Source organism: Hemiscyllium ocellatum, chromosome 4 (assembly GCF_020745735.1).
Source record: "Hemiscyllium ocellatum isolate sHemOce1 chromosome 4, sHemOce1.pat.X.cur, whole genome shotgun sequence".
Classification (NCBI taxonomy): Eukaryota; Metazoa; Chordata; class Chondrichthyes; order Orectolobiformes; family Hemiscylliidae; genus Hemiscyllium; species Hemiscyllium ocellatum.
The window spans coordinates 143,651,430-143,675,281 of record NC_083404.1 but is presented as its reverse complement, the minus strand read 5'-3'; the positions used below and the strand labels follow the sequence as shown (position 1 = coordinate 143,675,281).

At 50.2% G+C, this 23,852-nt stretch overlaps 1 protein-coding gene across 1 annotated transcript in view; it reads right to left on the bottom strand.

Annotated features, from left to right (window-relative positions):
• sspo (SCO-spondin) overlaps nucleotides 1-23,852 on the bottom strand; it is a 538,757-nt gene that overhangs the window by 369,182 nt on the left and 145,723 nt on the right. Inside the window, exons 26-33 of the mRNA XM_060824077.1 lie at nucleotides 20,600-20,709; nucleotides 18,479-18,628; nucleotides 10,755-10,848; nucleotides 9,306-9,697; nucleotides 7,575-7,811; nucleotides 2,108-2,347; nucleotides 553-675; nucleotides 284-384 (exon numbers count right to left, since the gene is read on the bottom strand). Of these exons, the coding sequence (XP_060680060.1) occupies nucleotides 284-384; nucleotides 553-675; nucleotides 2,108-2,347; nucleotides 7,575-7,811; nucleotides 9,306-9,697; nucleotides 10,755-10,848; nucleotides 18,479-18,628; nucleotides 20,600-20,709 (1,447 nt within the window). The remainder of the gene's footprint in view (nucleotides 1-283; nucleotides 385-552; nucleotides 676-2,107; nucleotides 2,348-7,574; nucleotides 7,812-9,305; nucleotides 9,698-10,754; nucleotides 10,849-18,478; nucleotides 18,629-20,599; nucleotides 20,710-23,852) is intronic.

The window sequence follows — 23,852 nt, the reverse complement described above, 5'->3', positions numbered from 1 at the left end:
CTAGACGGAAGATGAGGCGCTCTTCCTCCAGGCGTCGTATTACCATGGTCTGGCGATGGAGGAGGCCAAGGACTGATTGGTTGATAAGTGAACTCTTATTCATCGAAACATAGAAAAGAGGAGTAGACCATTTGGCCCTTCCAGCCTGCCCTACCATTCATTTTGGTCATGGCTAATCATCCAACTCAGGCCCCTGTTCCTGCTGACATTATAGTGAAGACTACACAATAGTATTTCCAACCAGGTATTTTACTAGCTCCTGACATTATTAACCAGGACGTACCTGTATGAAAGTGATACACCTCCCATTGGAGCAGGTATATTCACTGCAGCTGCTCATTGTCCCATTCCTCTGTGGGACTGGTGATGTTGGGATGCCCCGTTCTAGTGAATTAAACACATTGTTCATGTTAAACTCAGATCAAAAACGCTCAGCCCTCACTGACCAGTCCCAGCCGAACAAACCACAGCAGTGTGTTACCCTCTGCCATTTCTGGTCAGCTCACGGACTGATTGACCCTCCCACCTTCCACTCAGGCCAGGTCTTCTTACCACAGTTCAGCTCATCTTCACCCTGCTCGCAGTCCATGACTCCGTTACACACGCGTGTGCTATTGATGCAGACTAGACTGTTACAGAGGAAGTTCCCAGGACAGGGGGGAATCCTGACAGAACCTGGAGAGAGAACACAACCATTTCTAAACATAGGATCCAGAGTGACAGAGGCAAGAGGAGGCCATTCTGCCATTTGAGCTGCTTCTAGTATTCAGTTGGATCTGATCTGTACCTAACTCCATCTTTGCTACACAGCCTTTTCCATCCTAACCTAACTACAATCTGTTTACCAGGTGTTCACTTGTTAACCAGGTATTCACTTGTTAACCAGGTATTCACTTGTTAACCAGGTATTCACTTATGACTGAATGACCTTGAAGCTCAATAGCTTTCTGGAATCCAGTGAGTTCCACATTTCCATTCAAAGAGTTAAACTAGACTCGAAACATTCTCTTTTTCTCTCTCCACAGTGGCTGGCAGACCTGCCGAGTTTCTCTGGTAATCTCTGTTGGTGTTTCAGATTGCCACTTGCCCATGTTTCTGTGGCAGTAACCCCCCTTCCCCCGCCCCACCTCATCTCCCCCCACTTTAAGGATGTCCCAAATAACAGAGAGTAAGCTTCTTTCCATCACCTCCATCAAATCCTTTAACCATCTTAAACAGCTAATTCTAACAGTCTTTAATTAGTTGCACATTTTCATGAGAATTTAACCCAACCTTCACAACCTGTCCTCATAATGTAATCTTTTAACCAAGCACAGTCAGATGTACAGCATGAAAACAGACCCTTCAGCCCAACTCATCCATGTTGACCAGACATCCCAATCTGATCTAGTCTCATTTGCCAGCACCCGGCCCATATCCCTCCAAACCCTTCCTATTCATATACTCATCCAGATGCCTTTTCGATGCTGTAATTGTACCAGCCTCCATCACTTCCTCTGGCAACTCATTTCAAACACGTACCACCTTCTGTGTGAAAAAGTTGACCCTTTGCTGTCTCTTATATCTTTCCCTCTCACCTTAAACCTATGCCCTCTAGTTCTGGACTCCCCCACCCCAGGGAAAAGACCTTGTCTATTTACCCTATCCATGCCCCTTGTGATTTTATAAACCTGCATAAGGTCACCCCTCAGCCTCCGATGCTCCAGCCTGTTCAGCCTCTTCCTATAGCTCAGACCCTCCAGTCTCAGTAACATCCTGGGAAATTCTTTTTTTGTGTTTATACATATAACGTTGAGAGGACATGAAGGTGCAGGGATGATTTATAACAACAAACTGAGTTCAGCTTCATTCAGGGACTGGGGGATCTGAGATTGTGCCTGTTAGAGTAGAGAAGGTCACAGTGAAATTTAATCGTGGTGTTCAGAATCGAGAGCAGTTTGTCAGTGACCACAAACAGTTTCCAGGAATAGGACAGTCAGTGGCCAGAGAGTCACAGACAGAAAGCCATGGGGAAATCCCCCTCTCACTCCATCCAGCACCAACTCCCCTCACCCTCACCATCGCCCCACCCCACCCCACCCCTTACCCAGTGCCCAGAGTCACTCACCACAACGGTCAACAGTCTCATCAGAGTGGTCCTGACAGTGAGCAATGCCATCACATAACTGCCAGAGTGGGATACACTGGGAGCTGCTGCCACATTGGAACTCTCCAGTTAGACACGTCCTGTTACAGCTCTTCTCATCGCTCCCATCTGGGCAATCGAGTTCATTATCACACACCCAGCCGCGTGGTCGACACTCCCCACTGTCACACTGGAACTCCGAATGGTGGCACTGCCAAACAGCTGCAACAAAACCCAGCAACCGTCAGCTCCGACCAACAGGGACGACACAAACATAGAAACCAGTAACAGGAGGAAGCCAGTCAGCCCCTCCAACCTGCTCCACCATTCAGTACGAAGATGCTGATCCTTATGCCAAATACCCATGTTCTCTCAGAATCATTACAGTCTCGCAGTCCATTAAGCCTACTCTGCCTATAATATATTAGCTGACTCTTTCCTGAATATATTCCATGACCTGGTCTCCACAGCCCTTTCTGAGAGAGAATTCCACAGGTTCACGACCTCACTTTGATCCTACCTGGTCTGCTCATACCCTGAGATCGTTGTCCTGAGCTATGGTATTATCACCAGGTGATTAATCTAGACACCCGGATTCAAACCCATCGGGTTGGGTGGGTGGAAAATAATTAAATTGGAAAAAAAAACTGGAATTAAAGATGTAATAGTGACCATGAACCCATCATCAATTGTTGTAAAAGACTACCTTGGGGTGACTAATAGAGAAGGCCATTCTGCCATTTGAGCTGGTTCTAGCATTCAGTTCGATCTGACCTGTACCTAACTCCATCCAAACAAAATAAATGCAGAGGGTGGAAATCAGAAACAGAAATTTTTGGAAAAGCTTAGCAGGTCTAGCAGCATCTGTGGAGAAAAATCGTTAATGTTTTGGGTTCAATGATCTTTTTTCAGAATGCCATCTATCTGTCCTTGCTACACAACCTTTATCATCCTTTACCATGGGCCCATGGGAATCTGCCATCCTCACCTGGTCTGGCCTACACAGAACTCCAGACCCACAGCAATGGGATTGACTCCTTACTGCACTCTGGGTGATTAGTCAAGGGTAATAAATACTAGCCCAGCCAGTGACACTCTCATCCCAGCGATGAATAAAAAAAAAGGTTGGGATGGGGAGGGGCTTGGAGGGGAACCTGCAGGGGGTGGTGTTCGCGTGTATCTGCTGCCCTTGTCCTTCTCAATGGAAGTGGTTGTGGGTTTGGAAAGTGCTAAATGAAATGACTCCACAGAGGCCAGTGTCCCATCACCATTTACACGAAGAGTGTCTTTCACACTGACCCAGCTCCCTCCGAGCCTGCTGTCAGAGTGAGTAGGGTGTCTGACACTCCTGTTCACATCTGTCAGGCAGGACTCCCTGATTGGACCAGAATAACTGCCCCAGATTCTGAAAGGTCCACCCCGGTGCTGGCCTTGTTATTTGAGGATGTTTTTGGTGTATGTGTGCTGTGTAGTTTGGAGATGGGACTCACTGTTGCCCCGGTAGACTGAGTGAGGGTTTAAATACTTTCTGAGAATGATGTCTCTCAGAATAACTGGCTGTTTTGACACTGTGTTCCTACCTGTTGCTGAAGGGAATCTTTGAGCAGGCGACGGGGTTGGGCTAGTGATAGAAACAGCTTGCACAGTGGAACCCGGACATCTGCCTGGAGTCTCATCTTCACCGTCTTCACAATTACTTACTCCATTACAGATATCCCGCCTGGGAATGCACGAACCATTTCTACAGGGAAACTGTCCTGGGCCACAGATCACTGGAACTGAAAATAGTTACACTGCTTCAGTACATGTCAGGGTGTCAAATCCAAGAGCCCCTCAGGCAACACTCTCACCAGCCCCTTCTGACAGCTTTGTACCTCAGACAGTAATGGTTTGTGATGTGTCTCTGCAGCTTCTCTCGAGTTCAGCGCAGCGAGCAGAGAAGGTGCATCATTCATCAACATCTCTTTCCCCAAATCCCCAGCCTCAACTGGCTAGCCTTTTAATAACCTTCACCCTAATACTAACCTTAACCCTGACTCTAACCCTAACCCTAACCCTACTCCCAACCCTGACTCTAACCCTAACCCTAATCCTACTCCCAACCCTGACTCTACACTTAACCTTGACACTGACTGTTACCCTGAGCCTAAACCTCATCCTCATCATAATCTTAACCCTGACTCTAAACCTCCTCCTAACCCAATCCTGAACCCTAAACCTGACCCTAATCCAGTTCATTTCCAATCAGAAACAGACTTCAGAAGTGGCAGCTATCAGGACTGTCTCCCTGGTCTCAGCTCCTGTGTCCACCATCTTGATATCTCACTGTCAATTGTCCCTCAAGCAGAGGTACCGACACCTAGGGGATTGATAGTCGACTGGTAATATCATGTTGTAAAACCTATCTAGGTCAGTAATGTCCTTTAGGGAACGAAACTGCCATCTTTACCTGGTCTGGCCTACAGGTGACTCCAGACCCATAATAACGTGGTTAAATTTCAACTACCCTCTGGCCAATTAAGGATGGACAATCAATGCTGGGCCAAGACACAGAGGCCCACATCCTGTAAATGAACAAAAAACTCAGGAAGTCAGCACGTTTTGGGAAAATCATCATCCAGTGACTTTGATTGAGACTAAAGCTCATGGAGTGCAGTGGTTCCAGAAGGCAGCTCACCACCACCTTCTCAAGGGCAACTAGGCATGGGCCCAGCCAGTGACTCCCATATTCTTTAAAATATTGAGGTGATGTCCTGGACGATGACTTTGCTTTGGAGAGATGGATGAAGGCTGCTCTCCTTTCTTCACAGCACTTTCATTGTAGCTGTTGGGCCAACACTGAGTTATTGATCTTCCAAACATAGGAACATCAAAAATAGGAACAAGAGTAGGCCACTCCACCCCTTGAGCCTGCTCCACCATTTAATATGGTCATGGCTGATCATCCAACTCAGTCCCCATTCACGCTTTCTCCCCATACCCTTTGATCCCTTTGGCTCCAAGCGCTATATCTGACTCCTTCATGAAAGTCTTCAAGGAGTTGGCCTCAACCCCTTTCTGTGCTGGATAATCCCAAAGGCACATCCCCCACCTCTCCCCACTCTCTGGGTGAAGATACTTCTCCACAGCTCAGTCCAAAATGGCCGACCTCATATCCTGAGACTCTGACCCCCTGGTTCTGGACTCCCCTGTCATCAGGAATGTCTCTCCTGTGTTCACACTGTCTGGTCCCATTATAATTTTATTCAGTGTCTATCAGATTCCCCTCATTCTTCTGAACTCCATTCAATAGATTCCAAAATAATTCTATCGCTCAGTCCCGCCATCCCAGAAATCAGTCTGGTAAATCTCTGCTGCACTCCCTCCCTCGGCACAACGTCCTCCCTCAGATAGAGACCAAAACTTGACACAATAGAGGGAGTCAGTTTAAGGTTAGAAAGGAATAAAAGGGAACCTGAGGAGCAACGTTTTTACGCAGACGATGGTACGCATATGGAATGAACTGCCAGTGGAAGTGGTTGAGGTGGGTAAAGTAACAACATTTAAAAGGCTTTTGGACAAATACATGGACATATTAAGAAGGATATGGGCCAAGTGCAGGGAAATGGGGTTAGTGTGGGTGGACATTTTGGTCAGTATGGACCAGTTTGGGCCAAAGGGCCTGTCTCCGCACTGCAGGAACCTGTGACTTTATGACAATACTCTGGGTGTGGTCTCACTAAGGCCCGGCCCAATAGCAGCAAGCTGCCAGGAAGACTTAGTGCATAGTAGTTGCTGCATTCCTGTGCACAATAGTGAGAATAACATGCTGGGGATGAATATGGACCACTACACCCTGATAAAGGCAGCCACTCAGGTGGGAAGAGGAAGTAGGAATGTTGCTGTGGTAGGGAGTGTACAATGAGGGTGATAATCCTGTTCTCTGCAGCAGGGGCTTGTGAAAGATACTCAGTGTCGGGTAAGGACATCTCCCCAGGGCTGGGGAGGAACTCGGACAGGGAAAGAAGGGATCGAGTGGTTGTTGTGTACATTGGTACCAACAGCACTGATAGGATGAGTAAGGAGCTTAACTAAAATGCAGAAACTCCAAGGTAAAGATCTCTGGATGATTAAATCAAGTCAAGGAGTTAAACATGTGGCTTAAAGGTTAGTGTGGCAGAAATGGTTTCAATTTGTGGGACAATGACACCAGGACAGAGCTAGGAGGGAGCTATTCGGCTGGGACGGGCTTCACTTGGATTGATCTGGACCTGTGTCCTGGTGACTGGAACAATGAGGGCTACAGAGAGGGGCCGGTTTGGGAGAGGGGAAATGTTAACTTACAAAGCAAGAGGATCTGGCAGCATTACAGGGCAGCTACTTGAATAACGGTAACACAGAGTGGGACAGGAAATGATAGAGGGTACAAACACAGAGAAACAGCAGCAAATACCATCAATACAGGCCAGGGCGGCAAAAGGCAAAATGAACAGCTCTTGACTTGGGAGCACATAGGTATTAGGAACAAAATGAATGAATTAACAGCAAATCCAGGTAAATGGGTGTGATCTCCAGCACCACCATCACCATCATCACAGGCAGGAAGGGTGTTACAAGGAGATCACCGCTGGCAATATTCAGGACACTGTAACTTTCTGAAGGGACAGGCAGGAAGGATGGGGCTGCTGGGAAACATTGTTAGTATGAGATGGAAAAAGGATGACAGCAGGAACTGCTCAGAGATTGGAGGATACAGAATCCATACGGCTGTAGGTAAGGAACAGGTAAAGTAAGGATCAGGAAGATCTATAGGGTCCCAAACAGCAGCTGTACAGCAGGACAGAGGGTCAGCCAGGAGATAGTGAGAGCATGTGACAAAGTGGGTGGCTTTAATCGTGCAGATTGGGACGGTCAGATTGCGATGGTCAGATTGGGACGGTCAGATTGGGACGATCAGATAGGGACGGTCAGATTGGGACGGTCAGATTGGGACGATCAGATAGGGACGGTCAGATTGGGACGATCAGATAGGGACGGTCAGATAGGGACGGTCAGATTGCGACGGTCAGATTGGGACGGTCAGATAGTCTTCACGGAGTATATTCTGGACTGCTTCCTTGAACAATATTCCCAGCCAGGGATCAGGCTGTTTTGGATCTGGTCATATGTGTTGAGGCAGGTTTAATAAATGATGTGAGAGTAAAAGATCCCCATGGAAACAGTGACCATAACGTGGCCAAATTCAGCATTCTGTCTGAGAGAGTGTGTTTGGAGTTTATATTTGTGATCAGTAGACAGACAGTCAGTATCTACACAGGAACGACCAGTTTTAGCAGACCCTTTGTCAATGGTTTAGTAGAAACAGACTGACTGAACTGTTCCACATTCTCTGCATTTCACCTTTATTTTGATTTTATTGATGAATTATTCTTATTTACTGCTTCTTTCCCTTGGATCTGAAGATACATACCGTTAGTTTCACAGATGAGTTCATCCACTCCTGGGTCACAGTCTGATATTCCATCACAGACCTGATTACTCCTTAAACAGAGGTTATCAGGACACTGGAACTCTCCTGACCCACACACACAGTTCTGCTCATCGCTGAAATCTCCACAATCATCGTGGCCATCACATCGCTGAGCATAGGGAACACATGCATCTGTCCAACACTGGAACTCTCCTTCTCCACAGTGGAACCGACAGCCTGCACAGAGTTTGACAGAAAATCCCTCTTTTACTCAAAGGCCTTACAATCCACATTGACAATTCACTGCAGCCTCCTCAGAGAAAACCTTCCACTTCCATCTAGAAGGACAAGAGCAGCAGATCCATGGGAACACCATCCCTTGCAAGTTCCCCTCTAAGCCCCTCACCATCCTGACTAGGTGGGTTCTTGGTGCATGAATCACAATCACATTAGTCTGTGGGCAGCAAGTGATTCCACAGACAAATGAAATCTTGTTCGCTTGCACAGGGATGGGGTTGAATCTGGAAGTTGAGATGTTTTGCTGGAGTTTTATGAAATGTTGCTGAGAAACAGACAGGATCCTGAAAGATGTTTAACTGATCGATGAAACAAAAAGGAGGAGGGGTCACTGTCTAAAAATCAGAGATCACCCATCTTAATGGAGATTAACTCAATGTGATCAAAACTACTGGCTTCTTCAGGCTCATCAAACAGGGGCCAGAGTTCAACTGGATAATGTAAACATGGAGTCATGGTTCATGCTGTTTTACAGATAATAATGACATTTTGTCAGGAGGGCAAGCACAAGCTCGATGGGTAGGATGGCCATCTCCAGTATGACTCTTTGATAAAGCATCAGACTGAAACCAGAGCCATCCCCACAATCGTCCGACCATCGCTTTGTCTCCTCGTCAGTGATGGCACCAAAGGAAGTTCCACTGAGATTGTGATGCACAGAATGAAAGGGTCACACAGTAGCACTCACATACTGACACACTACAGTAAACGGAGACCTCTCACTGGCTGCCTGCTCTCTCTCAGGAACTGCACGCTGCACAGTTCAGAGTAAACCTGAGTCGTAGGCACCTCACAGGGTCAGCTCACACAGCAGGCAATGTCGATGTGATTGGTGTTAGTGCAAGGTGTGACCCTCACTCACCTGGGGTCGGGGGTAAGGGGCATGGAGCAGGTGTGGGGCAGATCAGGAGCTGAACTTGAAGACAGGACGATGGAGGAAGGTGGAGATCCAGGTGAGAGAAAGTAACTCTCACAACCTCACCTTACCTCCTCCCTCTCTCCCTCTGCCCTCCCTCATTCTCCCTCTCAGTCTCCATAAACCCCTCCTTCCCTCCTGTTCTATCCCCTCCCCCTTATTCTCCCTCTCTCCCTCCCCTCTCATTCTGTCACCTTCCCCCTCTCCTCCCCTATTCTCCCTCTCCCCACTTCTGTCCTACTCCCACGCAATCACCGTCCCTCCCTCTTCCCCACCATCCCTTTCCCTGCTGCACTACACCTCCCCGCTCGCCTCTCTCTCTCCCCCATCCCTATCCCTGAGCTCCCCCTCCCTCCCTCAGCCCCTCTCCCCCGCCCCATCCGTCTCCCCCGTCCCTCTCCCCCTGTCCCTCTCCCCCTGTCCCTCACTCCCTGTACCCCCCCGTCCCTCTCCCCCTGTCCCTCACTCCCTGTCCCTCACTCCCTGTCCCTCCCCCCCCCACCCCCACCCCCCCATACCAGTCTCGTCGGTGTGGTCAGCTTGGCCGCAGTCCAGTTTTCCGTCACACACTTGCTCCTTGATGATGCACCGTCCATTCTCACAGCGGAACTCATGGGCAGTGCAGGGAGGAGCTGGACATCCCCTCTCGTCCGAGCGGTCACTACAATCTGCACGGCCATTGCAGCGGTCACTCACTGGTACACACTGACCGTTGGCACACTGGAAATGATGTGGCTCACACGTTGACACACAGAATTCATCAGAGCCATCTCCACAATCGTCCTCATTGTCACAGACCCAGACCTTTGGAATACAACGTCCACTGTGACAGGCAAACTCCGAGTGTAGGCATGGACTGGCCTGGACACAGGGCTGACCACTGCACACCCACTCACCCTCAAGGCATGTACTGCAGGGAGACACAGAGTCCATTCACCTCAGCTCAGGATACACAGATCAGCCGCATCAGCCACTCATCCAGTGCCACTCCCTCCCACCCCTTACCTCAAGCCTCCACACTCAACTCTTACACAATTTACTCTTTACAATCCTCGAGTGACCCTCCCCCTCACCTCCACACTCTGAGACAGAACACTCCAGACCCTAACCCCTCGAGTGACCCTCCCCTCCCCCCCCACTCTCTGACAGTACACTCCAGACCCTAACCCCTCGAGTGACCCTCCCCCTCCCCCCCACTCTCTGACAGTACACTCCAGACCCTAACCCCTTGAGTGAACCTCCCCCTCCCCCCCACACTCTCAGACAGTACACTCCAGACCCTAACCCCTCGAGTGACCCTCCCCTCCCCCCCACACTCTCAGACAGTACACTCCAGACCCTAACCCCTCGAGTGACATTCCTCCTCCCCCCCACTCTCTGACAGTACACTCCAGACCCTAACCCCTCGAGTGACCCTCCCCTCCCCCCACACTCTCAGACAGTACACTCCAGACCCTAACACCTCGAGTGACCTTCCCCTCCCCCCCCACACTCTCAGACAGTACACTCCAGACCCTAACCCCTCGAGTGACCCTCCCCTCCCCCCCACACTCTCAGACAGTACACTCCAGACCCTAACCCCTCGAGTGACCCTCCCCTCCCCCCCACACTCTCAGACAGTACACTCCAGACCCTAACCCCTCGAGTGACCCTTCCCTCCCCCCACACTCACAGACAGTACACCCCAGACCCTAACCCCTCGAGTGAACCTCCCCCTCACCTCCACACTCCGAGACAGAACACTCCAGACCCTAACCCCTCGAGTGACCCTCCCCTCCCCCCACACTCTCAGACAGTACACCCCAGACCCTAACCCCTCGAGTGACCCTTCCCTCCCCCCACACTCTCAGACAGTACACCCCAGACCCTAACCCCTCGAGTGAATCTGTCTCCCCACACTGTACTCTATGTTCACTAACAGCGTGACACTGTGCCGTGTTCATCATTAGATTCTCACAACTGCTCACCAGTTTTGACAGTCCTCAGTGATCACTGTTCCCACAGGAAACTCAGCATCACCCCAAAGACAAGAACATTCTGAGGACTTAATGCACCCGGAATCTGTACAGGAAGAAAACCTGGAATTAGTCCAATGGAAAACATTGTTTGGGCATTTGAGGTGGAAATGGAGGTTGGTGCGGTTAGGGTGCGTGGTGGGGAATATTGATCAGAATGTATTAGAAGTTTTCCTTAAGTTTAAACAAAATCCCCATCGTCAAAGTTCAAGTTTAAAATCTAAATGGGAACCTACATCGGAATGACCAGAAACACGGGTACAGACTCACAGGAAAATGAAAGAAAGTATGTGATTTTGGGCAGACAATGACTCATATTTAGTCTGTGAAGCTGAGGGGGACAAAGGGCTCTGAGGATATATATCCACAGCTTCCTGACAGTGGCTGGGCAGATTAATAGGATTGTTAAGAAGACATTGGGGATACTTGGAGGGGTAGATGATAAGAGCAGGGAGGTGATGTTGGGATTGTACAGGCCTTTGGTGAGGATTGTGTGTAGCTCTGGTGCAGCACTATAGGGAGGATGTGATTACACTGGAACATGTGCACAGGAGATTCACCAGGATGCTGCAGGATGGAGCAGTCTAGCGATGTAGAGACACTGGATTAACTAGGGTTGGTTTCATTAGAGCAGTGTGGGACCTGATAGAGGTCTGTATGGTAATATGGATAGGATGGAGCTATTCCTCTTACTTGAAGGATCAAAAATAAAGGGGTATAATTTTAAGGTGAAAAGCAGAACGTTTGGAAGGAATTTTATAACCCAGAAGGTGGAAGGTTGTGGGAAACTTTCTGGTGCTATTTGCATGGGTTTAAACTAGCTCAGCAGGGGGATGGGAACCAGAGGTGTAGCTGCTGTGCACAGGAGGATGAGAGTAGGAAGGACAGGGACAGGATTTCAGGGTCACAGGAATGTGCTGGCAGACAGCAAACTGGTTTGAAGTGTGTCTACTTCAATGTCAGAAGTATCTGAAATAAAGTAGGTGAGCTCGCGGCATGGATAGGTACCTGGGACTTCGATGTTGTGTCCATTTCGGAGACATGGATAGAGCAGGGACAGGAATGGATGTTGCAGATTCCAGGGTATAGATCTTTCATTAAGAACAGGCAAGGCAGTAAAAGAGAGGGATGTGTGGCCTTGTTAGTCAAAGATAGTATAACGGTGGCTGAGAGAACTTTTGATGAGGACTCAGCTACTGAGGTAGTATGGGCTGAGGTTAGAAACAGGAGAGGAGAGGCCACACTGCAGGGAGCTTTTTATCGGTCTCCGCAGAGTTCCAGGGAGGTGGAACAGAGGATTAGCAAAATTATTCTGCGTAGGAGTTGTTGTAGGTGAGCACTTTGGAGAGAGTGACCATAATTCAGTTACGTTTAGTTTAGCGATGGAAAGGGATAGGTACATGCCACAGGTCAAGGGTTATTGATGGGGCAAGGGCAATTACAATACGATTAGGCGAGAATTAGGATGCAGAGAATGGGGTAGCAAAATGCGGGGGATGGGGACAATCGAAATGTGGAGCTGGTTTCAGGAACAGATATTGCGTATCCTTGATAGGTATGTCCCTGTCAGGCAGGGAGGAAGTGATAAGGTAAGGGAACCATGGTTTACTACAGAAATTGTATCTCTTGTTAAGCAGAAGAAGGAGGCTAATGTGTTGATGAGGCAAGATGGTACAGATGAGGCGATGGAGAGTTACAGATCAGCTCGGAAGTATTTAAAGAGAGAGTTAAGAAAAGCAAAGAGAAGACATGAGCAGTCTTTAGCAAATAGAATAAAGGAGAACCCTAAAGCTTTCTATAGGTATGTGAGGATTAAGAGGATGATTAGGGTAGGAATAGGGCCGTCAAAGACAGAAGTGGGAAGTTGAGTGTGGACCCTGTGGAGATCGGAGAGGTGCTAAACGAACATTTCTCATCGGTGTTCACTCAGGAAAAGGAGAATATTGTAGAGGAGAAGAATGAGGTACAAGATATTAGACTGGAAAGGAATGAGGTTAGTTATGAAGAGGTGTTATAAATTCTAGAAGGAGTGAAAGTAGGCAAGTCCCCTGGGCCGGATGGGATTTATCCGAGGATTCTCTGGGATGCTAGGGAGGAGATAGCAGGGACTTTGGCTTTGATATTTGAGTCCTCATTGTCTACAGGTTTAGTACCAAATGTTGTGCCCTTGTTCAAGAAGGGCAGGAGAGATGACCCAGGTAATTATAGACCAGTGAGCTTTACTTCTGTTGTACGAAAGGTTTTGGAAAGGATAGTAAGAGATAAGATTTATAATCATCTAGCAAGCAACAATTTGATTTCAGATGGTCAACATGGTTTCGTCAAGGGCAGGCCGTGTCTCACAAACCTCATTGAGTTTTCTGAGAAGGTGACCAAGCATGTAGATGACGGTAGGGCAGTTGACGTGGTAAACATGGACTTCAGTAAAACCTTTGATAAGGTTCCACATGTTAGGCTATTGGAGAAAATGCAGAGGCATGGGATTGAGGGTGATTTAGCAGTTTGGATTAGAAACTGGCTTTCTGAAAGAAGGCAGCGAGTGGTGGTTGATGGAAAACATTCAGCCTGGAGTCTGGTTACTACTGGTGTGCCACAAGGATCTGTTTTGGGACCATTTTTATAAATGACTTATACACAGGTATAACTGGATGGCACTAAAGTCGGTAGAGTAGTGGACAGTTTGGAAGAACGTTACAGGTTGCAGGGGGACTTGGATAAACTGCAGAATTGGGCTGAGAGGTGGCAAATGGAGTTCAATACAGCTAAATGTGAGGTGATGCACTTTGGGAAGAATAACAGGAAAGCAGAGTACTGGGTCAATGGAAAGATTGTTGGTAGTGTGAATGTGCAGAGGGATCTTGGAGTCCCATGTACATAGATCCCTGAAAGTTGCCATCCAGGTGGATAGTGCTGTTAAGAAGGCATACGGTGTGTTAGGTTTCATTGGTAGAGGGATTGAGTTCCGGAACCGCAATATCATCCTGCAACTAGACAAAACGCTTGTGCGGCCACACTTGGAATATTGTGTACAGTTCTGGTCGCCATATTTCGGGAAGGATGTGGAAGCTTTGGAAAATATGCAGAGGAGATTTACCAGGATGTTGCCCGGTCTGGAGGAAAGGTCTTATGAGGAAAGGCTGAGAGACTTGGGACTGTTCTCATTGGAAAGAAGAAGGCTAAGGGGGGATTTGATAGAGACATACAGGATGATCAGAGGATTAGTTCGGGTAGACAGTGAAAGTCTATTTCCTAGGATGATGATGTCAGCGTATACGAGGGGGCATAACTACAAATTGAGAGGTGATAGATTTAAGACAGATGTCAGAGGCAGGTTCTTTACTCAGAGAGTGGTAAGGGCGTGGAATGCCCTACCTGCCAATGTAGTTAACGCAGCCACATTAGAGAGATTTAAACAATCCTTAGATAAGCACATGGATGATGATGGGATCGTGTAGGGGATGAGCTGAGATTAGTTCACAGGTTGGCGCAACATCGCGGGCCGAAGGGCCTGTTCTGCGCTGTACTGTTCTATGTTCTATGTCCTGTGTTCTGTATTCTATGTTCTATGTCCTGTGTTCTATGTTCTATGCTCCATGTTCTGTGTTCTATGTTCTATGCTCCATGTTCTGTGTTCTATGCTCCATGTTCTATGTTCTGTGTTCTATGCTCCATGTTCTGTGTTCCGTACTGTATTGCTCTATGCTCCATGTTCTGTGTTCCAAGCTACATGTTCTATGTTCTATGCTCCATGTTCTGTGTTCTGCGCTGTATTGCTCTATGCTCCATGTTCTGTGTTCTATGCTCCATGTTCTGTGTTCTATGCTCCATGTTCTATGCTCCATGTTCTGTGTTCCATGCTGTATTGCTCTATGCCCCATGTTCTGTGTTCCACGCTGTATTGCTCTATGCTCCATGTTCTGTGTTCTATGCTCCATGTTCTATGTTCTGTGTTCTATGCTCCATGTTCTGTGTTCCATGCTGTATTGCTCTATGCCCCATGTTCTGTGTTCCGCGCTGTATTCCTCCATGCCCCATGTTCTGTGCTGTATTGCTCAATGCCCCATGTTCTGTGTTCCGCGCTGTATTCCTCTATGCCCCATGTTCTGTGTTCCGCGCTGTATTGCTCTATGCCCCATGTTCTGTGTTCCGCGCTGTATTGCTCTGTGCCCCATGTTCTGTGTTCTGTGTTCCAGTGCTGTATTGCTCTATGTTCCATGTTCTGTGTTCCGTGCTGTATTGCTCTATGCTCCATGTTCTGTGCTGTATTGCTCTATGCCCCATGTTCTGTGTTCTGTGTTCCGTGCTGTATTGCTCTATGCTCCATGTTCTGTGTTCCGCGCTGTATTGCTCTATGCCCCATGTTCTGTGTTCCGCGCTGTATTGCTCTATGCCCCATGTTCTGTGTTCCGCGCTGTATTGCTCTATGCTCCATGTTCTGTGTTCTGCGCTGTATTGCTCTATGCCCCATGTTCTGTGTTCTGTGCTGTATTGCTCTATGCCCCATGTTCTGTGTTCTGTGCTGTATTGCTCTATGCCCCATGTTCTGTGTTCTGCGCTGTATTGCTCTATGCCCCATGTTCTGTGTTCTGCGCTATATTGCTCTATGCCCCATGTTCTGTGTTCCGTGCTGTATTGCTCTATGCCCCATGTTCTGTGTTCAGCGCTGTATTGCTCTATGCCCCATGTTCTGTGTTCTGCGCTGTATTGCTCTATGCTCCATGTTCTGTGTTCTGTGTTCCACGCTGTATTGCTCTATGCCCCATGTTCTGTGTTCTGCACTGTATTGCTCTATGCTCCATGTTCTGTGTTCCGTGCTGTATTGCTCTATGCCCCATGTTCTGTGTTCCGCGCTGTATTGCTCTCTGCCCCATGTTCTGTGTTCTGCGCTGTATTGCTCTATGCCCCATGTTCTGTGTTCCACGCTGTATTGTTCTATGCCTCATGTTCTGTGTTCCGTGCTGTATTGCTCTATGTTCCATGTTCTGTGTTCCGCACTGTATTGCTCTATGTTCCATGTTCTGTGTTCCAAGCTGTCTTGCTCTATGCCCCATGTTCTGTGTTCCGTGCTGTATTGCTCTATGCTCCATGTTCTGTGTTCTGTGTTCCACGCTGTATTGCTCTATGCCCCATGTTCTGTGTTCTGTGTTCCGTGCTGTATTGCTCTATGCCCCATGTTCTGTGTTCCGCGCTGTATTGCTCTATGCCCCATGTTCTGTGTTCCGCGCTGTATTGCTCTATGTTCCATGTTCTGTGTTCCGTGCTGTATTGCTCTATGTTCCATGTTCAGTGTTCTGTGTTCTGTGCTGTATTGCTCTATGCCCCATGTTCTGTGTTCCGTGCTGTATTGCTCTATGCTCCATGTTCTGTGTTCTGTGTTCCACGCTGTATTGCTCTATGCCCCATGTTCTGTGTTCCGCGCTGTATTGCTCTATGCCCCATGTTCTGTGTTCTGTGTTCCGTGCTGTATTGCTCTATGTTCCATGTTCTGTGCTGCATTGCTCTATGCTCCATGTTCTGTGTTCCGTGCTGTATTGCTCTATGTTCCATGTTCTGTGTTCCACGCTGTATTGCTCTATGCTCCATGTTCTGTGTTCTGTGTTCCACGCTGTATTGCTCTATGTTCCATGTTCTGTGTTCCACGCTGTATTGCTCTATGCTCCATGTTCTGTGTTCCGTGCTGTATTGCTCTATGCTCCATGTTCTGTGTTCTGTGCTGTATTGCTCTATGCTCCATGTTCTGTGTTCCGTGCTGTATTGCTCTATGTTCCATGTTTGGTGTTCCACGCTGTATTGCTCTATGCTCCATGTTCTGTGTTCTGTGTTCCGTGCTGTATTGCTCTATGCTCCATGTTCTGTGTTCTGTGTTCCGCGCTGTATTGCTCTATGTTCCATGTTCTGTGTTCCACGCTGTATTGCTCTATGTTCCATGTTCTGTGTTCCACGCTGTATTGCTCTATGCTCCATGTTCTGTGTTCTGTGTTCCACGCTGTATTGCTCTATGCTCCATGTTCTGTGTTCCACGCTGTATTGCTCTATGTTCCATGTTCTGTGTTCCACGCTGTATTGCTCTATGCTCCATGTTCTGTGTTCCGCGCTGTATTGCTCTATGTTCCATGTTCTGTGTTCCGCGCTGAATTGCTCTATGTTCCATGTTCTGTGTTCCACGCTGTATTGCTCTATGCTCCATGTTCTGTGTTCCGTGCTGTATTGCTCTATGCTCCATGTTCTGTGTTCTGTGTTCCGTGCTGTATTGCTCTATGCTCCATGTTCTGTGTTCCGTGCTGTATTGCTCTATGCTCCATGTTCTGTGTTCCGCGCTGTATTGCTCTATGCTCCATGTTCTGTGTTCCGCGCTGTATTGCTCTATGCTCCATGTTCTGTGTTCCGCGCTGTATTGCTCTATGCCCCATGTTCTGTGTTCCGCGCTGTATTGCAGTTTGCACGTTCTCCCCGTGTCTGCGTGGGTTTCCTCCGGGTGCTCCGGTTTCCTCCCACAGTCCAAAGATGTGCGGGTCAGGTGAATTGGCCATGCTAAATTGCCCGTAGTGTTAGGTAAGGAGTAAATGTAGGTGTATGGGTGGGTTGCGCTTCGGCGGGTCAGTGTGGACTTGTTGGGCCGAAGGGCCTGTTTCCACACTGTAAGTAATCTAATCTAATCTTAACTTAGCTTTGGAGGTACAGGCTCGATGGGCCAAAGGGTCTCTTCTGTACTTATGACTCTACATGAGCAGCAGGAAATCAATGGAACTTACACAGGCAGATGGGATTAGATTATAATCACAACATGGTCAGCACAGACATTGTGGGCCGAAGGGCCTGTACTTGTTCTACGTTCTGTGAACCTTCATGTCATTCACGAGAAATTGCCCTCAGCTATAAAACCCAACAGGAAAGGGGATGTGATCATGGTGAAGGAGAAGGAAAACTCAGATGTAACCAAAGGAAGGGTGGAAGGTAGAGATGAAGAATAGGCCAGTTAGTTATTAATTAGTTATTAAGGAAGTTAAAACTAGCCACTTAGAAAAGCCCTAGTTATTTGGGACGAGCCAGCCTGATTTCATCAAAGGAGAACCTCTGAATATATTTCTGATGGAGTAACTAGCTGTGGGTAAAGGATTGGATTTCCAGGCACCATTTCACAAGGTGCCACGCTACAGTAGGAGCTCATGGTGTCAGTGCTAACTGATTCGCACAGACAGAAGACAGGCCAGCTGGTGGAAAACAGAGAGGATGAAGAAATGGATCTTTGATTGTGAAATCTTGGTTGAGATACCTACGCTGGACCCTGATCTGTTTACAATTTACACCAATGACAGAGCTGATCTGTTTACAACAGACACAAAACTCTGTGGAAAAGTACATTGTGAAGAGGGTTAACACAGATACAGGTTGAGGAAGTGGGCAAACACCTGGCAACTGGAGTTTAATGTGGGAAATGGTGAAACTGTTCACTTTGACATGAAAGTTGTGTATTTCTTAAACAGAGGAAGCCTGCAGAGTTTGGAGGTGCAATGGGATGTAGGTGTGTGGTTACTAAAAGGTGAGTCTGTAAGTGCAGCATCTAATTAAAAGGAGGTGCATGGGACTCTGTCCTTTAGTTTGGGAGGAATTATAGATAAAAGTCAGGATGTAACCCCTGAGCTAAACAGGCTCCAGTTTGTCCCAATGTTACTCACCTTGACAGACAGTCCCCTCTGGGCAGAAACAGCCCTCGACACAGGACAGGGAGGGGCAGCCAGGTTTTGGACCCCCCCTGAGGTCAGAGCAAGTTTGTGGACAGGTAGAACCACAGGCCTCATACACCTGCCCCTTCTCACACTGCATCGCTGTCCAAAAGAAAGAGAGAGAATCAGAGCAACTCAGAACCCCACAAACCCCAAACTCTCCTCACTCCCCTCAAAAACACAACTCCAAAAGAGAGAGAGAGAAAGACACACACACACCATCAGATCATCCTCCAACAGAGACCAGAGACCAGGAGAAAGTGAGGACTGCAGATGCTGGAGATCAGAGCTGAAAATGTGGTGCTGCAACATCAAAGGAGCAGGAGAATCGACATTTCAGGCATAAGATTTCCTGAAGAAGGGCTCATGCCCGAAATGTCAATTCTCCCATTCCTTAGATGCTGCCTGACCTGCTGTGCTTTTCCAGCAACACATTTTTCAGCTCAGAGTGTGCCCAGACCAACCACACTCCAAGTGCAGTGTCTGATTAATGAGATCTGACTAAATGTGTTGCTCTCTCTCTCTCTCTCTCTCTCTCTATCTGTGCACTTGTTCCCTTCAATGGGAATGACTGATCCATAATAGGAGGAAATGATCCAAGCTTATCAAAGGTACTTTGGTCAGTAAGAGGAAGACGGTGGACCCTCAGTGTCACTTGTACAGAGTGAGGTGAGCATACATTGGGGTTCCAGCAGATCCAATCCCTCTACACCTCCATCCGCCATGACCAGGGCCTCCAAGCCCTCCGTTTTTTCCTCTCCAGACGTCCCCAACAGTCCCCTTCCACCGACACTCTCATTCGTTTGGCCAAACTGGTCCTCACCCTGAACAATTTCTCCTTCGAATCCTCCCACTTCCTCCAGACCAAAGGGGTAGCCATGGGCACACGTATGGGCCCCAGCTATGCCTGTCTCTTTGTTGACTACGTAGAACAATTGATCTTCCGTAATTACACCAGCACCACTCCCCACCTCTTCCTCCGCTACATTGATGACTGCATTGGCGCCACCTCGTGCTCCCGCGAGGAGGTTGAGCAATTCATCAACTTCACCAACACATTCCACCCTGACCTTAAATTTACCTGGACCATCTCTGACACCTCCCTCCCCTTCCTGGACATTCCATCTCCATTAATGACAACCGACTTGATACCGATATTTTTTACAAACCCACCGACTCCCACAGCTACCTGGATGTATTCGTTGCTCCTGATGTGGTCTCCTCTACATTGGGGAGACTGAATGCCTCCTAGCAGGGCGCTTTAGGGAACATCTCCAGGACACCCGCACCAATCAACCACACCGCCCTGTGGCCCAACATTTCAACTCCCCCTCCCACTTTGCCAAGGACATAGAGGTCCTGGGCCTCCTTCACTGCCGCTCCCTCACCACCAGACGCCTGGAGGAAGAACGCCTCATCTTCCGCCTCGGAACACTTCAACCCCAGGGCATCAATGTGGACTTCAACAGCTTCCTCATTTCCCCTTCCCCCACCTCACCCTAGTTCCAAACTTGCAGCTCAGCACTGTCCCCATGACTTGTCCGGACTTGTCCTACCTGCCTATGTCCTTTTCCACCTATCCACTCCACCCTCTCCTCCCTGACCTATCACCTTCATCTCCTCCCCCCCTCACCTATTGTACTCTATGCTACTTTCTCCCCACCCCCACCCTCCTCTCACTTGTCTCTCCACTCTTCAGGCTCACTGCCTTTATTCCTGATGAAGGGCTTTTGCCCGAAACATCGATTTTCCTGCTCCTCGGATGCTGCCTGAACTGCTGTGCTCTTCCAGAATCTGCAGTCATTGTTTTTAACCTAGTATCCACAACTCCCCAACCCCCGACCCCCACCCCACCCACCAAATCCCAGTCCCAAGGATTTGGAATCTATGGATCAATGCCATCATACCATACTGTGATCAACAGATTTCTGGGGTGGAAGGGATGATAGAGGATGGATTAGCCACAGTGGGCTGGACTAGAGTAGGCTACTACGCACACGTCCCCACACTCACACTTACACACAAACCCACACCAACTGATACAAAGCCTGAGGAAGTGAGCCCATTACGTACGACAGAGCTCCTGTGATCGCCATCGGATGTAGACTCCCCTCTTGTTACACTCCTCAGCGTAGGTAGCAATGGCTGTACAGAGGCACTCACAGTCACCACCTGTATCACATCTGGAGACACCCAGAGAAGAACAGTAAGGTCCCAACAAACACCTCCATTCAAATCAAACATCAACTCTCACATTAGCATCAGGAATAAATCCAAAATGAATCAGCAACATCATCAGACACCTGCATCAATTCACACGCACACCCCCAGAGCCAGGAGTGACACAGGGATAAGGAGCACCCAGGTTCACTGAAGGAGCCTTGGCCGCTTGGTCAGTGCTGAGGGTGTGGGAGTGTGGGGAGTGTGTGAGGGTGGAGAGGGAGTGGGGAGTGCAGGAAATGTGGTCAGTGCGGGGAGTGTGGGGATTGCGGAGAGTGTGGAGGGTGTGGGGAGTGTGGGGAGTGTGGGGAGCGTGGGGAGAGTGGAAGGTGTGGGGAACGTGGAGAGTGCGGGGAGTGTGGAGAGTGTGGAGAGTGTGGAGAGTGTGGGGAGTGTGTGGGGAGTGTGGGGAGTGTGGGGAGTGTGGGGAGTGTGTGGGGAGAATGGGGAGTGTGGGGAGTGTGGGGAGTGTGGGGAGTGTGGGGAGTGTGTGGAGAGTGTGGGGAGTGTAGGGAGTGTGGGGAGTGTGGGGAGTGTGCGGAGAGTGCGGAGAGTGTGGGGAGTGTGGAGGGGAGAATGGAGAGCGCGGAGAGTGTGGGGAGTGTGGGGAGTGTGTGAGGGTGGAGAGGGAGTGGGGAGTGCAGGAAATGTGGTCAGTGTGGGGAGTGTGGGGATTGCGGAGAGTGTGGAGGGTGTGGGGAGTGTGGGGAGTGTGGGGAGCGTGGGGAGAGTGGGGAGTGTGGGGAGTGTGGGGAGTGTGGAAGGTGTGGGGAACGTGGAGAGTGTGGGGAGTGTGGAGAGTGTGGGGAGTGTGGGGAGTGTGGGGAGTGTGGAGACTGTGGGGAGTGTGGAGGGTGTGGGGATTGTGGGGAATGTGGAGAGTGTGGGGAGTGTGGGGAGTGTGGGGAGTGTGTGGAGAGTGTGGGGAGTGTGTGGGGAGTGTGGGGAGTGTGGGGAGTGTGTGGGGAGAATGGAGAGTGCGGGGAGTGTGGAGAGTGTGGAGAGTGTGGAGAGTGTGGGGAGTGTGTGGGGAGTGTGGGGAGTGTGTGGAGAGTGTGGGGAGTGTGGGGAGTGTGGGGAGTGTGGGGAGTGTGCGGAGAGTGCGGAGAGTGCAGAGAGTGTGGGGAGTGTGGGGAGTGTGTGAGGGTGGAGAGGGAGTGGGGAGTGCAGGAAATGTGGTCAGTGTGGGGATTGCGGAGAGTGTGGAGGGTGTGGGGAGTGTGGGGAGTGTGGGGAGCGTGGGGAGAGTGGGGAGTGTGGGGAGTGTGGGGAGTGTGGAAGGTGTGGGGAACGTGGAGAGTGTGGGGAGTGTGGAGAGTGTGGGGAGTGTGGGGAGTGTGGGGAGTGTGGGGAGTGTGGGGAGTGTGGGGAGTGTGGAGACTGTGGGGAGTGTGGAGGGTGTGGGGATTGTGGGGAATGTGGAGAGTGTGGGGAGTGTGGGGAGTGTGGGGAGTGTGGGGAGTGTGGGGAGAGTGTGGGGAGTGTGTGGGGAGTGTGGGGAGTGTGGGGAGTGTGTGGGGAGAATGGAGAGTGCGGGGAGTGTGGAGAGTGTGGAGAGTGTGGAGAGTGTGGGGAGTGTGGGGAGTGTGTGGGGAGTGTGGGGAGTGTGAGGAGTGTGTGGGGAGAATGGGGAGTGTGGGGAGCGTGGAGAGCGTGGAGAGCGTGGAGAGCGTGGAGAGCGTGGGGGGCGTGGAGGGCGTGGAGGGTGTGGAGGGTGTGGAGAGTGTGGGGAGTGTGGAGAGTGTGGAGAGTGTGGAGAGTGTGGGGAGAGTGGGGAGTGTGGAGAGTGTGGGGAGTGTGGGGAGTGTGGGGAGTGTGGGGAGTGTGGGGAGTGTAGAGAGTGTGGGGAGTGTGGGGAGTGTGGGGAGTGTGGAGAGTGTGGGGAGTGTGGGGAGTGTGGGGAGTGTGTGGGGAGTGTGGAGAGTGTGGGGAGTGTGGGGAGTGTGGAGAGTGTGGGGAGTGTGGGGAGTGTGGGGAGTGTGGGGAGTGTGGGGGAGTGTGGGGAGTGTGGGGAGTGTGGGGAGTGTGGGGAGTGTGGGGAGTGTGGGGAGTGTGGGGAGTGTAGGGAGTGTGGGGAGTGTAGGGAGCGTGGGGAGCGTGGAGAGCGTGGGGAGTGTGGGGGAGTGTGGGGGAGTGTGGAGAGTGTGGAGAGTGTGGGGAGTGTGGAGAGTGTGGAGAGTGTGGAGAGTGTGGAGGGTGTGGGGAGTGTGGGGAGTGTGGGGAGTGTGGAGAATGTGGGGAGTGTAGGGAGTGTAGGGAGTGTGGGGAGTGTGGAGAGTGTGGGAAGTGTGGGGAGTGTGGGGAGTGTGGGGAGTGTGGAGAATGTGGGGAGTGCAGGGAGTGTAGGGAGTGTGGGGAGTGTGGAGAGTGTGGGAAGTGTGGGGAGTGTGGGGAGTGTGGGGAGTGTGGGGGAGTGTGGGGAGTGTGGGGTGTGTGGGGAGTGTGGGGGAGTGTGGAGAGTGTGGGGAGTGTGGGGAGTGTGGGGAGTGTGTGGAGAGTGTGGGGAGTGTGGGGAGTGTGGGGGAGTGTGTGGAGAGTGTGGAGAGTGTGGAGAGTGTGGGGAGTGTGGGGAGTGTGGGGAGAGTGGAGAGTGTGTGGAGAGTGTGGGGAGTGTAGGGAGTGTGGGGAGTGTGGGGAGTGTGGGGAGTGTGTGGAGAGTGTGGAGAGTGTGGGGAGTGTGGGGAGTGTGGGGAGTGTGGGGAGTGTGTGGAGAGTGTGGGGAGTGTGGGGAGTGTGGGGAGTGTGGGGAGTGTGCGGAGAGTGCGGAGAGTGTGGGGAGTGTGTGAGGGTGGAGAGGGAGTGGGGAGTGCAGGAAATGTGGTCAGTGTGGGGATTGCGGAGAGTGTGGAGGGTGTGGGGAGTGTGGGGAGTGTGGGGAGCGTGGGGAGAGTGGGGAGTGTGGGGAGTGTGGGGAGTGTGGAAGGTGTGGGGAACGTGGAGAGTGTGGGGAGTGTGGAGAGTGTGGGGAGTGTGGGGAGTGTGGGGAGTGTGGGGAGTGTGGGGAGTGTGGAGACTGTGGGGAGTGTGGAGGGTGTGGGGATTGTGGGGAATGTGGAGAGTGTGGGGAGTGTGGGGAGTGTGGGGAGTGTGGGGAGTGTGGGGAGAG